Source organism: Cloeon dipterum, chromosome 2, assembly GCF_949628265.1.
Source record: "Cloeon dipterum chromosome 2, ieCloDipt1.1, whole genome shotgun sequence".
In the NCBI taxonomy this organism is placed as follows: domain Eukaryota; kingdom Metazoa; phylum Arthropoda; class Insecta; order Ephemeroptera; family Baetidae; genus Cloeon; species Cloeon dipterum.
In genome coordinates, this window is record NC_088787.1 from 27747772 (window position 1) to 27763711 (window position 15940).

General features: G+C 38.7%; 4 protein-coding genes across 20 annotated transcripts in view; 2 read left to right on the forward strand and 2 right to left on the reverse strand.

The window, feature by feature from the left end:
* The window catches only part of LOC135935861 (unconventional myosin-Ia-like), a 34079-nt gene extending 26280 nt beyond the window's left edge, over positions 1–7799 (forward strand). For 2 of the 7 annotated variants that reach the window (XM_065478432.1, XM_065478436.1), the window contains 15 exons: positions 338–571; positions 628–818; positions 1260–1396; positions 1778–1967; positions 2342–2558; positions 3683–3850; positions 3916–3981; positions 4163–4249; positions 4306–4437; positions 4698–4804; positions 4857–4992; positions 5051–5203; positions 5720–5958; positions 6027–6212; positions 6385–7799. In XM_065478432.1, coding sequence (XP_065334504.1) covers positions 338–571; positions 628–818; positions 1260–1396; positions 1778–1967; positions 2342–2558; positions 3683–3850; positions 3916–3981; positions 4163–4249; positions 4306–4437; positions 4698–4804; positions 4857–4992; positions 5051–5203; positions 5720–5958; positions 6027–6150 — 2181 coding nt within the window. In that variant the 3' untranslated portion in view covers positions 6151–6212; positions 6385–7799. The remainder of the gene's footprint in view (positions 1–337; positions 572–627; positions 819–1259; positions 1397–1777; positions 1968–2341; positions 2559–3682; positions 3851–3915; positions 3982–4162; positions 4250–4305; positions 4438–4697; positions 4805–4856; positions 4993–5050; positions 5204–5719; positions 5959–6026; positions 6213–6384) is intronic. The other 5 variants (XM_065478435.1, XM_065478433.1, XM_065478437.1 and 2 more) reach the window with 5 other exon arrangements.
* LOC135935862 (nematocyst expressed protein 4-like) lies at positions 2598–3317 on the reverse strand. The gene is made up of 2 exons (XM_065478439.1): positions 3191–3317; positions 2598–3008 (listed from the first exon to the last, which is right to left on the reverse strand). The coding sequence occupies exons 1-2, from the start codon at positions 3209–3211 to the stop codon at positions 2670–2672; spliced, it is 360 nt and encodes a 119-aa protein (XP_065334511.1). The 5' UTR covers positions 3212–3317; the 3' UTR covers positions 2598–2669.
* Positions 7800–8514: 715 nt separating the features above from the next.
* Positions 8515–12415, forward strand: LOC135936775 (uncharacterized). Its single transcript, XM_065479726.1, has 11 exons — positions 8515–8690; positions 8968–9039; positions 9094–9255; positions 9854–10016; positions 10092–10213; positions 10363–10607; positions 10670–10887; positions 11306–11577; positions 11645–11804; positions 11862–11989; positions 12045–12415. Exons 1-11 carry the CDS (start codon positions 8612–8614, stop codon positions 12122–12124), a joined length of 1701 nt encoding a protein of 566 aa, XP_065335798.1. The 5' UTR covers positions 8515–8611; the 3' UTR covers positions 12125–12415.
* Positions 12416–12598: 183 nt separating this feature from the next.
* Positions 12599–15940, reverse strand: part of LOC135936677 (protein lin-10-like) — a 107724-nt gene continuing 104382 nt past the window's right edge. For all 11 annotated transcript variants that reach the window (XM_065479589.1, XM_065479588.1, XM_065479585.1 and 8 more), the window contains 4 exons: positions 15668–15880; positions 15295–15414; positions 15093–15233; positions 12599–13875 (listed from right to left, as the gene is read on the reverse strand). In XM_065479589.1, the coding sequence (XP_065335661.1) occupies positions 13804–13875; positions 15093–15233; positions 15295–15414; positions 15668–15880 (546 nt within the window). In that variant the 3' untranslated portion in view covers positions 12599–13803. The remainder of the gene's footprint in view (positions 13876–15092; positions 15234–15294; positions 15415–15667; positions 15881–15940) is intronic.

The window sequence follows — 15940 nt, forward strand, 5'->3', positions numbered from 1 at the left end:
TTTTAATATTAGCTAACAGAATTTTATTATATGAAAAATTAAATTATTTAAAATTATATTAAAATTGATAGTAATTATATATTTTTAATTTAATTTTGCTGTTAATAGAAAAATTACAAACGCACAGCAAATAATATATACACACAAATGTATTTTTTTACTCTTGTGACGTTTAACACAGCACCCTATTAAACCAATGAATAATGGAGCTTCACCCTAGAAATTTTAAATAATGTCTAACATAAAATATAACGCTAAAAAATCAAGTGTCGGTAGAAGCAAGATTGACGCTGTAATTCGATGAAATAAAAATATATTACGTTGTGCTATTTTTAAGGTGCGGAAATACGGGAAAAGAAAAGTGCTGGGCATATTGGACATCTACGGCTTTGAAGTGTTTGAGCAGAACGGGTTCGAGCAGTTCATCATCAACTTCTGCAACGAGAAACTGCAGCAGGCGGTGGCCGACTGCACCCTCAGGCAGCGTCAGGAGGAAATGCTCAGGGAAGGCATCGAGTGGACGCCGGTTGACTTTTTTAACAACACGCCCGTCTGCGAACTGATAGAAAAAGTAATTTAGCGACATTTGCCAACAAACTTAGAAACCTTGACCGTTTGTGCCTGTAGAACAACCATGGGATTTTGGCTGTGTTGGACGAGGAGAGCCAGCGGGGCGGCCCCGGCGGCGACGAGTCTTTCCTCGCCAGGTTATGCCACACGTGCGGCTCCAGCGCATACTTTGAGACGAGAAACTGCGCACCCCACTCGGCACCCTCAGACCTGCCTTGCAACACCAGTGTTCCGCCAAACTGCTTTAGGTATTTCTCATTTAAATTTCAAAATGACGGGAGTTGACGGTGTAGTAAATATTGAAAGAAAATGCGAGCTAAAAATTTATCAATTAGTCTGCTGGCAGATTAACTTCGAAGAGACAAAAATTATATAATTAACAGCAGAATTACAGCCGATTTTACCAAAGTTGTATAAATAGTCAAATAAATAGCTTATTGCTAGATGCCAATGAAGGAAAAAGTACGTGAGGTTGTCATAGTTGTCAGAAGAATTAAATGCAAATTCCTCAGTGTGTATAGTGAGCTGGATTTAATTGTTTTGTCAAATAAATAGCCACTAGATCATGCACACTAGATGGAAAACTAATATTTCAAGTACATACATCTAATTAAAGAATAATTAGAGAATAATTAGAGACATTTTACTTGAAGATATTTTTCTAATTAATGAACATTTGTATGTTTTAGACTACGCCACTACGCTGGAACCGTGACCTACGGCGTAACTGGTTTCGTGGACAAAAACAACGACACACTGCCACTCGATCTGTCTCTTGCCATGTTCCGCTGCGAACATCCTTTGCTCAAAAACCTCTTTCCAGAAGGTATTAAAAATTTCACAAAATAAATTTAACATTGACAGCACAACTACGAGTATATTTATAAAAACTCCATGGTTGCACGCAACCTGCGTAACTTTCGTTAAAATAATGTTGCATAATAAACACGTACATAATATGTTAATTTTATAATCAACCAAGGATCTTATTAAATTTTTTAATACTCTGAAGAACTATCATATCAAAGTATGCCCTAAAATTTAAGATAAAAATTTAGCTGTGTTTTTAATTTTTTTTTTAAATTCGTAACTTATTTATTTGTTCACTTTAAAATTTGAACTTTGTTTCTGTTGAAGCGATAATCTAATTAATCTCAGTTTTTCAATTAATCAACTACTTCAAATTCAAAGTTTAATGTCTTTGAAGGAAATCCAAAGCGGACGACGCTGAAGCGAGCTGCGTCGGCGGGCACACAGTTCAAGATCTCAGTGGGCGCGCTGATGGGCAACCTGCAAAGCAAAACGCCGCACTTTGTCCGCTGCATCAAACCCAACGAACTGAAGCAGCCACGCATCTTCGAGAATGCGCTCGTCCAGCACCAAGTCAGATACTTGTGGTACGAAACCCACTATTTTTCCACAAATGATTTATTTTTTAAAAATTAAAACTTGATTTTAGAGAGACCTAGAGATTATTACCAATCCGTATTTATTTAGTTTGCGTGTGACAGTTAAATTTCTGGGCATTTGACTTTTGCAAAAAAATTGTTATGGTCGTTTTTCTTGAATTTTCAGTTTATTTGGCACTATCACACGTTTTCATAAAATAAAATAAAACATGGATCACAAATTGAACTGTTTGGCTGTTTCATTAACAATTAAATAAGAAAATAAAAAGTCTAGAGAGTCAGTATTTTTTTTAAAAGCGATAATCTTATTGCTCTTAAAGGAAATGTGTCCGTTTGAAACTCAAGTTAATTTTACCTTGCAGTTTGGTGCAGACAATCAAGGTGAGGAAGAGCAGTTTTGCACACAGCGAGAGCTACGAGAGCTTCCTGCACCGCTATAAAATGCTGTCGCCGCACACTTGGCCCAGTTGGCGCGGATCGGCCGTCGAGGGCGCCTCCTACCTGCTCAGGGACCTGCCCCTCTCTTCGCCGCACTTTGCTTTTGGCCGGACCAGAATATTCGTGCGTGGCGAGAGAACAGTACGTACCGTCATCAATCATTCAAATCAAAATTCAACCTTTTTTTTTACAAAGCAATCAATTGTTTATTTGTAATCGTCAAACACAATTTGAAATCGCAATTTCGAAACTTCAATCTTCCTTGATTTCGGTGTTAAAATCTTTTTCCGCTGGCTTGCCATCAGCTTCGTCGTAGTAGAATGGAGGTGGGTAAGGGAAAGGTGGTGGAGGGTAAGGGAAAGGTGGTGGTGGGTAAGGGAAGTGTGGTGGCACCGGAACGGGTACCGGAGGGCCTGGTACTGGAACGGGCACAGGTACAGGCACAGCCACCGGGGGTCCAGGTACGGGAACCGGAACAGGTGGCGGCAGAAAGTAATCGGGGAAGAAGGTCTTTTCAGAGGATCTTGCATGACGAACCCTCTTTTTCAGGGGACCGGCCAGAGTAAGGGCCAACAAGCCGAGAATGACGGCCTGAAAAAAAATGAAATCATGTTTTTAATATCCAGTATAAAAAATGAAATTAATTTTTATCATTTGAACTTTATTTAAAGAAAAATATTTAAAAATTAAAAGGAATTAACGGTTGGTGCTTCTACAGCTGCACAAGGCAGCACAATTAATACTTAAAAAGAAAATCCAACACTTAAACTTACAACTCTGAATTGCCACCGCATTGCGAAATCTGTAGAATTCCACTCAAGTGTGGCGAAGTGAGTTGTCCTCAGTTTTTATATTCGGGGTCTTATCTGCATGTTGTACCTGGTGGAAAGGAGAGCTGCAAGTTTTTCCTCAACTACGTTTTGGTTGTTATCATTTAAATAGGTCGTTATTTTGACCTGTCACCCTCACGTTATCAAAAGAGGAAAAAAGTCAGCATTCGCAAGCAGTTCTGAGGTGGCCAAACTATAGGATGGTTGAAACGCGGGAAGTTAATTATCAGTTTTCAAGATATGGGAACTAATAACGATATTCACAGGAAACCAAGGAAAGAAAATTAAATAATTAAAAAAGCACGATGTTCGTGTTTAATTTATTTTGCCTCGTGCTTAACTAATAATTATCAAAACAATTTTGATCATTTGTATTTCTTTTACAAATACAATACAATAAAAGTAAATGACCCTGTGATGATGGTTTGAACGCAGGTGGCCGAGTTGGAAGAGTTCCGTCGACAGCGGCTAGAAGACCTGGCCGCGTTGGTGCAGAAAATGTGGCGCGGATACCGCTGTCGGCAGCGCTACATCCTTATGCGCCAGAGCCAAATTGTGATCGCGTCCGCGTGGAGGTCCTGGAGGGTGAGGGTTCAAGTTTATGTAATCCACTGCATGCCCCGCATTGCATGGCTGTTCATTATTTTTCTTTTATGTGCATGCTCTAGGAGTGGCAGATCGGCAAAACGCGCCTCTTCAAAGGCAAAAAGAACCTATTCTGCCTGTACAGAGTGGTACGTCATCACATTTTCATTTCATTCTTTTTTGGTCTTGATTTCAATCTCAGGCGACTACGTTTTTTTCGATAAATCATGATTTATTATTTATCAGTGCACCTGCATTTCATCACAATCAGTGCCGAATTTTCCAATATACTTTTTTATAAAAATATATTACGTTTTTGCTGATCGGCAGGCGAGAGAGGAATACAGAGAGCTGAAACGGCGGAAGCAGATCGAATGGGCCGTTCAAGTGATCCAGACACACTACCTCCAGTGGAGGGTAAAAAGATACATTTTTATTTCGCAGCTCATTTTTCAGAACGGACTGTTTTTCAGAGGAGACAATTTCTGCAGAGGCTATGCGTCAGCCTGCCCTCTGAGTCACCGATGTGTCGTGAGTGGCCCGCAGCCGCGAAAAGACTCTCGGACACCAGCCTACTGCTGCGTAGAATCCATCACAAATGGAGGGTGAGAAATTTGAGATGCCTAAAGATTAAATATGTGATATGAAAAAAAATCAGAGAACACGATTTTCCTTTCAAAATTATCAAGGTCACCTCAATTTTGTAAATATAATATATTAAATCTTCCTTCCACCAACCAAAATACAAGAATTTCTTATATCCGTCAGTAATTGAAATCATGTTTTGTAGTCGTTCCTTTTTGTTTGGTTAGAAATTAAGCAGTTAATATTTGAAGGAAAAATTTAAATTTTTTCTCGTTTGCAGTGTCACAAATATCGACTGAAATTTGATCAGACTGCGCGCAACAGGATGCGGGAAAAAGTGACAGCGAGCATAATTTTCAGAGATAGGAAAGCTTCCTACCCAAGAAGGTAAAACTGTCAGTTTCCCCTTCAATATGTCTTATCTACAGTTAAAATGCAGTGTGTCACATCCGTTTCTTGGTGACTACGTGAGACTGCGGCAAAACGTGCAGTGGAAAAAGATCTGCGTGGAGACAAATGATCAGTACGTCGTGTTCGCGGACATCATCAACAAAATCACCAGATCGAGTGGAAAGGTTGTTGATTGAAGTAAAAAAAGGTGGCTCTGTAAAAATAGCTCTGTTCTTGTTGCAGTTCGTGCCAATTTTGTTCGTTTTATCGACAAGCTCGATGCTGATTCTGGACCAGCGGACGTTGCAGATCAAATACAGAGTGCCGGCGGCTGACATCTACAGACTCTCGCTCAGTCCTTACCTCGATGATGTTGCTATCTTCCACATCAAGGCTGTAAGTTTATCAATCAAATTTATATTTTTCTTTGTGTAGTACACAGCTGCTGCTTGATAAATATATTTAAATATATTTTTTTATAATATATAGTGTAAGAGCGCTTTGATGATAATAATTTTTATTCTTTCTCCTCAAACTCATAAATTTATTGAATCTTGATTTTGATATTTGACTGTTAAAAGAAAAATTTAAACCAGGTTGGAGTATAATAAAATCTTGACTTATTAAATGTCACAATTAAAGAATCGCTTAAATTTATATCTGATGTTATGTTTATAAGATTTGTATATTTATTTGTCTGGGGGTTTGATTGAATTTAGTAAATTTTACAGGATGAAGCATTTTAAGTAAAGAGAAGTTGCATACAGTGCTAGTTTGAGGCTGTTTTCTCGGTTAGTTTAAAGTAATTTTGATAATATTAATCGGTGCAAAAACGTTGCACAATTATTTTTTATTGTAGAGGTATTTTGCTAGAGAGCTAGTTGGTAACGTTGATGCTTGGTGCGCTTTTAGGGTTGCGAGTTGCCGTCTCTGGCCCACGAGGCCGGGTGCAGCGACTGCAGTAGGGGTGGAGGCTCAAGTCCGTTGCAGGGAGCCGAACACGCCACCGGCTGTCTGTTTCAGAGCGACTACGGCAAGAAAAAGGGCGACTTTGTCTTCCACACGGGCCACGTCATTGAGATCGTCACCAAGCTGTTCCTCGTGATTCAAAACGCGGTTGGCAAACCGCCTGAAGTCAACATCAACACGGAGTAAGTATAGTGGAGTTTGAATTGTTTTAAGGAATATTTAAATTAATATTTATATTTTTTATTTTCAGATTTGAGGCGAATTTTGGATCGCAGACGGTGATGCTCTCCTTCAAGTGTGCTGGCCTGCCAGAGGTGCAGCCTGGACAGATAAAAATAATGCGGAAAGGCAGTCGTATGGAGGTTTTGGTATGAGATCGAACACCACATGAAGTGACGCATTCCCCAGATTTGGACAGTACGGCGGGAAACTTCAGGTTAGTTTTTGTCTCTTTTTGTCTGGGGAAATTTTAATTTTGACACTCAAATCAATAGAATACCTATTTCGTACGTCTTAAAACGATTTAATGTAAAATTTTGTTTAAAAATTCAGAAAATAAGAAAACGAGTATTAATTTTAAAAAATCTAAAAAACAATGATTAAATTAGGTCCTTCCCGACTTCCAAATGAGGATTCCTGTGCAATAAAATCGAGGCGGATTCACCAAATTTAAACTTCACCAAAAATGTGATAGAAGAATACCCAAAAACTGGACTTGTGTGGAGAATTGAGTGCGAACTATCGGTCCTTCCAGCTCCAACGGTTTCCTACGAATACATATCTCACTTGTAAATAGTTGACAACATTTTCAACAAATGAAACATTTACTGTGGACGAAGATCAAGAGCAACTCAGAGAAATGCATTTTACCTTCGTTGAACTAATTAGCAAAGACGCCATTCTGTGAAGAAGAGAGAGTTTTTGGTGCGCTTCAGACACGATATACGAGAGTTATTATTACAAAACGGGAGTTTGTTTATGAGAACACTAGATTCGCGTTGTTAAAGAAGAAAAGAAGTTGAAGATTTTTGCTACGACACAAGTTTTAAGTAATATCTTGTAAATACTGCGTTATTGAGCTAAACTAATGATTGTGTGAGCAGGAAGCTAATTATATATTGCAATTTAACTAGAGCAGGCAGAACAGTTATAATTATATAAACACAAGTTTTAAAAAAAGTTTTGAATCTGCGTCTCACGTGACCAAAAATTCTATTATACGCGAGAGAAATAAGAGGACACACACGACAACTTTGTGATTTACTGATATTGTTGACTACACGATGAAGTATTGCAATAATGAGAGTAATTTATAACAGACACGTTTCTTAGGCCGTTTTGGGCAGTTCACCTTTCAAAACGAGAGAAAAAGATATTAAAATGCCAAAGCTACCTTTGTTAGCTCGAAACTCCGGTGCGAAAACCCCAAATTTGCTGTTTGAATTGTGCCAAATAATAATGTTCGACCGAATCTCCCGACTCTTGAGCAGCAAACTAAACAGAGCCAACTATTTCCTTTTTAAAGTACTATCTAAATATAGAAGGTGAAAATCTCATTGGACACCGAGGAACTCATTTCAAAACGCAATACACAGCAGTATGCACAATGGGTGCAGTTTAAATGTAGAGAGACAAAGATTTTAAAATCGCTGCAGCAGTTTTTAATGAAAACACGGTTATATTATTGTACGTAGATATATTAGAGAAATTCCCCTGAAAAAGAGTGCGAGAATGATTGATCAAATCGGTTTTTGAATTCCATCTTGGCAGTGCCAAATTTGCAAAACACTCCTCACGACCCTGATACCAATAGTTATTTTTGCTGTGGTTTTTCAGAACACAAGTACCTCTGTCAAAAATAATTTATTTTCCCTCTCTTGATTATTTTTCAGATTGATTTTTTTGTTAAAATTTTGAGCAAAAAGGGATAAACAAGAATAATGTGTGCTGTACAAATATTTGAAATTCTTGAAAGGACATGCTGGCACGTTTTATAAAAATAAAATTGATATTTCAAAATACAGACCAAAGGATCTCATTATTACACAATACACAACCAATATTACAGTGCAGAAAATTAACTCACTGCTTGTATGTGTTTTCTGGATGGACTTCGATTCGTCACGCGTTTTCCGGCAATTTTTATCCTCCTCCGATTTTACCACTCACAGCAAAGATAATTCTGTCAGGAGGACTGTTTTTCATACAAGTTTAAACTACAGCGGTAAAGAGCTAACTATAATAATTTTCCTATCTTATACCATGAATGAATTTGTTCGATTTCTGAAGAGGCCTATAATCACGGTTTTACCAGAAAGATAATTTGGTTTCAAATTTTATTTTATAGTTTTTATCCAATCTACACTACTTTATGATTCAATTTGAGTTTGGTTAATGGATTATTTCTCAAATAAATAATTCCGCTTGCGTAATGATTATAATGTTTGTTTCCGAAGTTGCGATGATCCATTTTTATTACATCTTTTTGTTTATTGAACTAATTGATACGCAGAAAAAAATTAAAAGAAAAAACTTTGAAGATGACACGGCGCGGCTACATTTAACGTTTAGGAAGAAGCTAATTAGAAGACGGTCAATTTATAGCAAGAATGGTGTCACAGAGGTTTTGCAACGATTGTTCGGGTTTATCGCGTTGTCGAGCGGCGGGTGGCTAATGTGGATGGTGTGTTTGGCCGTCAGGTCGGCGGCTCACGTGCCCTGACGCCCTGGCACCTGCCCACGCGCCGTCTCATCAGACTCTTCAATTTGAAAGCGATCGCGACGGAAGCATTCGTTGTTACGCTGGCTTAATCCAATATCGAGCTGTCAAAAACCATGGATCGGCGTACATCGCACCCGAGTGAAGACTCGTTCATGCTCTTCGGCATGCGTGAACACGACAATAAACAAAAAGGTATGATATATGTTAAGTTAATTTATTTCTTATCTCGTTTATTCGAGACTTGGGCTGCAATGCTATCTGCTTAAGCTCTTTGACCTGCTCAAGTTTTTGTTTGTTGAAAAGAATTAGAGCTTTCTTTGATTCAGTCAGTTAAACTGCTGCAGGGAAAACTTACAGGACGTTTTAAAATTATATTTTTTCATTTCCAGAAACTATGATTATGCGGTAATCAAAAGTTGTGAATTTTTGTTAAATATTTTAATTTTGAAAGGAAGATCGATTTTCTTAGGCCATTTAGATTATGGCAACGGCCACCTTCATGGACCAGCTGTGGACTTGGAAACTGCCATCAGAGAGACTGGTAAATTTCTCCGTTCACTAATTTTTCTCCATTTTAATTAATATTATCAACTAGGATATGGCTGGTATCAGTTCTGGTTGCTGATTATTTGCGGTAGTGTCTACATGACGTGCGCCATCGGCACCACTACCTTGTCCTTCGTCCTTCCCGCTGCCGAATGCGATTTTACCCTGGACTCTGCCAATAAGGGAGAAATCAATGCAACACCTCTTGTCGGTGAGTGGCGCACACTTGTGAGTTTGCATTTGATGGTATAGCGGTTCCCGCACAATTTGGCGTTAAGGCGCAACAAACCTTCACTGAGCATGCCACAATGGTGTAAAATTTTACCTAAAGTGTGACGTTTGATTTTCTTGTGGGCGTTTTGGCCAACAAAACTCATTTTAACATATTATTTTTGAAGTCTAATTTTACTTTTTTAAATTTATTACGTTTGCAACAAACCACACCATTAATGTAATTGTCTGGTGTTGTGACGAGACTCAATTACGGTCGATTTTCAACGGGTGTAGTTCTTTGCTTTAAACGTGATCGAAATTAAAATTTTTATTCTGCATTATAAATCTAATTATTAAACAAAACAACCTGTTTTATTTTCTAAATATATAACTATTCGTGCTATAAAATATGGCAAAATTAATTTTTGTAAAATTTAATGATCATGCAAATTTTGATACTTTGCTGCGTATGTTTACATATAAATATAAATCAATCGCTACGTAATGGCACCTGAAATAAGATTATATTTGTTATGGTTCAAAATAATTTATGGAAATGCATGTCATAATGTATTAATTAATTTTCATCATTCAAGGGATGATTTTCGGCTCATATGTATGGGGCTCGATGGCGGACACGCAAGGCCGCAAAAAGGTGTTAGTCATTTCTCTGACAATGGACTTCATCGCCGGGCTGCTGTCAAGTCTGGCGCCTAACTTCATCACCTTCCTCATCTGCCGCTTCTTCAACGGCTTTGGGTACAAATTCGTCATCCATCCGCCGTCTCGTCGCGATTTATAATATTCTAATAAAGCTTTGTTTTGCTCCAAAAGGATCATCGGTGCCACCAGCGTATGCTTTCCCTATTTGAGCGAATTCCTTGCCTTCAAACACAGAGACCTCAACCTCTGCCGACTCGAGATTTTCTGGGTGCTCGGCGTTTGCGCTGTCCCAGGTACGTATCAAAATTTGATATTAATATTTTAAAGAGCTCCAAAGATTCAATAAGATGGCTGGGATTTTTATTTTCACCCTTCCAAGTCAATTATTTGATCATCAGCCATGGTGAGACTATTTAAATCATTAGAAAAACTCATCTTTCAGGTTTGGCGTGGCTTTTGATTCCTCTTAAGTTCACGTGGACGCCGTACCCTGAGCTAACGTTCCGCAGCTGGCGCCTGTTTGTCTTCTTCTGCGGCGTGCCGAGTTTGATCATCGGCCTCACCCTCCACTTCTGCTTCCTCGAGACGCCCAAGTTTCTGCTTTCTCAAGGCCGCCACGACGAGGCCCTCGCGGTCCTCCGCAAAGTGTTCGTGTTCAACAAGAGGCGAGACCCGAGCGAGTACTGCGTAAGAATTTAAATTAAAAACTTTTTCAGTAATAAATAAAATAAAAACGAAATCCTGCTCAGGTGCGGAGGTTGGCGGCTGAGACGCACAACCTGCAGCTGAACGAGGACGGCTCCCCAATGCATTTCCCGCATGAACACAAGGGAGAGAAAGCGTCACTTGGACGCAGAATCGTGCTGAGGCTGGAGGTTCTTTGGGATCAGAATGTTGCTCTTTTTTCGGGTCCGCTCGCCAAGTACACTTTTCTGGCTTGCTTTATTGACTTTGGAATCATGTCAAGGTATTATTCTTTACTATTCAAAATTTCTAAAATAAACAAGCGACCTTTAAATCAGGTAAAACCTCTAGATTGTGTTTATTTTTTTAAATCAGGCTTCAAAGTGAAGGATTAAGATATTTTTTTCTAGAACTTCTCCATTTTTATATTAAATTTTCTTCGATATTTTAATATTTTGGTAGCGTTTATCTTGGGACCAGATCTTTTGTTAACCGGATATCTATTTTAGAAGCAAGAAATTATTTGATGAATTGTTCCTAATAATTCCTAAAATTTATTTATTTTTTATGAAAAATTATAATCTGATGCATCAACAGAAATTAATCACCAGATCCAAAGCATCAAAGGATAATGATGTTTGGATTCATTTAAATTCACGTGCTTCGAGAAAAATATTTTGGTAAACGCAAAATTTTTTCAGCTACTACACGCTAATGTTGTGGTTCCCGGAACTGCTGGAACGGTTCCACTCTTACAACAACCTGCACGGTGGGGACGCGCAGGTGTCCGGCGTGTGCGACGTCATGGGTGTGGTGCTGGACCCAGGCGCCAACAACTGCACCAGCCCCGAACACGTGCACGGCCCTGACAACGACGTCTACCTGCACACCCTCATTATCGGCCTCAGCTGCCTGCCCACTTCTTTTATGCTCGGTTACCTGGTCAGGAAGATTGGCACCAGGATCATGCTCAGTGAGTAAAACAACGAACATTCTTTTTTTATATCAATATTAAATTTCCTTTCGTGCTCTGCTTTTAGTGCTGTTCATGACAACCTCCGGAATCGCCATCCTCTGTTTGCACTTGATCCACAACGAGATGCAGAATCTGGTGTTGTCGTGCGTGTTCGAAGCGTTGGCCAGCGTGGCCGAGGCGACCCTCTTTTGCGCCGTCGTCCACATTTTCCCCACACACTTAAGGTGCGTACTTGTCACAGCGTTTGGCTAAAGTCCTTCAATCGACCCGTGATGTTTCAGAGCACTGGCAGTGTCCCTGACGGTGACGTGCGGCCGCATAGGCGCAGTTTTGGGCAACATTTTGCTTGGCGTGCTGCTAGACTTGAGCTGCGAAGTCCCGATCACCACTTTCGGTGTCCTGCTCGTTGGTGGGTCTAGCAAAGTAGGTTTTTGACGCTGTAATTCGTTTTGTTTTCCTCGCAGCAAGTGGATTGCTGTGTTTGGCCTTACCGAAACCATCAGGGGACCACCCGAGACACAGCATTTGCAGTCACGCGCTGTAGTAAGCGCGCATCTCAGTCGACGGCAGCCCACGTTATTCGTGTACGTGTGCACAATTAATAACTTTTCTTGTTTACCCCATACTTTAAGGCTTAGAAGTTTGATTTTGTGTCTTGGAGTTTCTGTGCAGGGCGAGCTTCCAATTATTTTGGACTGTGTGAGTTTTGTGATGGAGATCAGTAAAATATGTGCTGGAAAATATGTCCGTTTTATTTTTAAACTAAAATGAGAGGTGGTATGAATTTTAAAATGAGTTGATTCGATTATTAAAAATTAAGAAAATACGCATTGCACAGGTTTGTGAGATTTTACTTTAATCTCAAAGCACCCATTAAATGGAAATATTTTTTGGTCTGGAATTTCAGAGTTTGTATAGTTTTAGATAATAATTTGGATATACCATTTTTTAATTTAAAAGTTGTCATGTCGAACGGTTTTTTATTTTTCATTTGGATTGTAAAGAAAAGACCGAAGGCTGTCTTGTAATCACATATTTTTATCTTTAATTTGAGTTATTTACACTGATCAATGCTCTACAAAGGTTAGATATACAGTTGCGTGGTTTAGCTGGTTCATAGTTACCTTTCTTTAAATAGCCGAGACATAAATACACACTAGCTGATTTTTTATGGTCCCAGCTGCTGAGAGTACATGAGACATAAATGTTAACACTCCAAAAATCTCATCACCAGTTGCAGTTTTGATATTTTTCATACTTGAATCGCTTACTTATTTTGTTTGTCATTTTGAAAAAGTTATATACGCGCAATATCATCAATCGGTCGCACAACCGCGACAAACTCTGTTATTATCCAATGTTATGCAATTTTCGCCAGCTTGCTCAATCATCAGTTAGTTGCCAGGACCTAGGTTTCTTTCTTTCTCTCTCGCGCAGGCCAGCGCCGTCAACAACAACAAGAACTTGTGAAAATAGTCGACTCGCGTCGCAACAACAAAAAGTACAATATTAAAATTTGATAAATGCAATCGATTGCTTTGAACTTCAACACGCACAATTCGCGAACTGATTGAATAACTGAATGAGAGGGTCGGATAGAGAGAGAGATAGAGAGAGAGAGAGAGAGAGAGAGAGTAAAAATATATATCACTAGAAATTTCGGCCCGTGTGTCATCGGAAAGAGAGGTCCTGAGAGAGAGTTCGTGGCCACGATGCACAGCTTACAAACTTTTAGTCGAGATGTTTGGGGGGATATAAATATCAAAACCTTTTGTGTCAAAAACCAGAGAATCTTCACTGCACACGCAGACTTGATGCAAATCCATACAAGAGCACAGATAGACAGTTTTCTCAAGGTTCAGTCGAGGAGAAGCACTCGAGTGTCGTTATAATAATAAATATGTGTGTTTGTGAGTGACTGTGTGTGTATTGTGTGTGTAGTGTGAGTGTACGTGTGTGAGCGGCGGCTCTCGCCTATTGCCTCGCTCCGGGGAAATCTCATTCACGCAGGTTTACACGGCATTATGACTAGAAACAGCACAGAACTTGATATTGTGTGCCTGCTCTCTTTCTTCTACAATCTTTGGCGGCGCGGTTATTAGTTGTTGTCTTCAAGGGAGGAAATCATAAAAACGGTTTGCCCAAAGCAGCAGTTCCAGTGGCAGAGGCACATTCAGGCAATAGTCAGCACCACAGGTGGATCAGCGGGAAAGCGCCGGCACACTAAATGTACAGTGGCGTCTCCTGCCCAGTCAGCAGTCGGAACATCGAAGTCGGCATCGTCTTCATCAAGATCTACAAAATTTTGATTGCAAAAATCAGCAATGTGCCCCACAGTTTAAGAAAAAAATCAACATTTTAATTAGAGGTTTCTACTCTAGGAAGACATTGTCAAGTTTAGTGACCTCATGGTCATTAATTAGTTGATAAATCATATTCACCTGATACTTAATTTGGACACAACTGGCGCCCTAATCACGCTTTTTGTCCACAGTTGTGACTAAATCAAACCAAACTCAAATCGATACAGGGTTAAATTTACTTACCACCCAGTTTTTCACCACTAGTAAGTACTGTTTTCTACTGTTTTTTTTTGCTCAAAAATGCAAATTAATGATTTCAATTTTTTTCCAATGAAAAATTCAAAACAGTATTTTAGGTAAAAAAATTATGCCAATTTGTAAAGTTAATGATTTAAAAATGCCATTCATGCATGGCCTCAATTTTGCCAGAATTTTCTGACTACTCATTGCTCAAGTCGAAGTCATGGGCAAAACAAAATATTAAAGCCACTTTATTGCAAAAATGATGCTTGCAAGACATTGGTAAAAATTATAAAAAGAAGAAATTAAAAACTTGCGATTTTTTGCAACTCTTAATCAATAATATTTTGAAAAAAGGACGAGTCTGATTTTATTGACAAGTAATAAATCATTATTACAAAAGGACACGCATTTGCCAAATACTTTAGTCACAGAAATTTAATGGTAATCAACTATAATTATTTGAGAAAATTCAAGGAAGAACCCGGGCAAAATTTACATGAAAGAAAAACTACTGCGCGGATTGATTTAAGGTGGGCAGCTGTGAGTGAATTCTTTAACGGGAAAATTATCTTACATGCTCTCATACTGGATAGCCGCTGTTAACTGTCTTCTAATTTTGCAATAATTTCAAAATGTACATTGCGGCTTGTTTGTTTTAGAACAATAGAGTTGTAGTTAAAAAGAAAATAAACTGTCAAATAGAAACTAAAACAAATGCAAGTGAATGTAATTAGATATTACAAAATATATAAAAATATTCTTCAATTAAAATGATTCTAAACTCTCTAAAAACTTTCTGTGTAGGCGGAGGTAGATGTGAAAAATTGAATAATTAATTAATTTTTATCAACCATTTGTAGATTTAGTTGCAATTAAATTTCCCAGATTTTTAATTTTTCTATTTTCAATTTGCTATCTTACAGTGCAGCCAAATAAGAACGTATTTTTATAGAATTGAGGACGCACCTCTCCAACTGACGTCGCCAGCAAGTTGACGATTTTCTCGTGAGGAACAGCCACCACGCTCTGGTTGTTGATCTCAATTATCCTGTGTCCGACTCTCACTCCACCTCTTTCGGCAATTCCTCCTCTAAGCAGACTACATATCTGTAAACGATAGCAACTTGATTAGTGCTTTTCTAGAATTCTACGAGGACATGTAACATACCACTCCGTTTTGCACACTGAATCCCAACTGGTACTTTGTATCAGGCCTCTTGATTTTGACCTCAACCACCGGGGGGCAAGGAACAACAGTCAATTTTACCACTGTTTGATTTTTCGAATTCTGGAAAAAATTGATATAGCTTATTAATATACATAAATAATGTTAATATACCACTCTCCCACATTTAAAAACCATATTAAAAAATGAAATTAAACTAGCAAAATTCGCATGCGTATACTACAACCAGCATTAACTCTGTTCACTTCAATTGAGGTATTCACAAGTAAAATTATGTTTAGATTTATATGTAATAAAATTTTAACTTCAATAAACGAATAAAATGGGAGAAAATTTATAGCAACATTTTACGAACTTTAATATATGTCTGGCAGGTGGAGAGCGGAAGACCAACGAGGCTGACTCCATTGATGGCGATGATTTGGTCACCAATGTTGAGCATGCCGCACCGAGCTGCGGCGCCGCTCGGAGCCAGGTTGGCGATCACCACCGTCGGCAGCATGCTGCCCCACCCTGACTCCACTATCACAACACCCAGTATCTCTCCTTTAGCTTTAGGCACGACAACCTGAAAATCAAAGACAAATATTATACGATTTGACAATTATGTTAGTAAGAATAATATAAA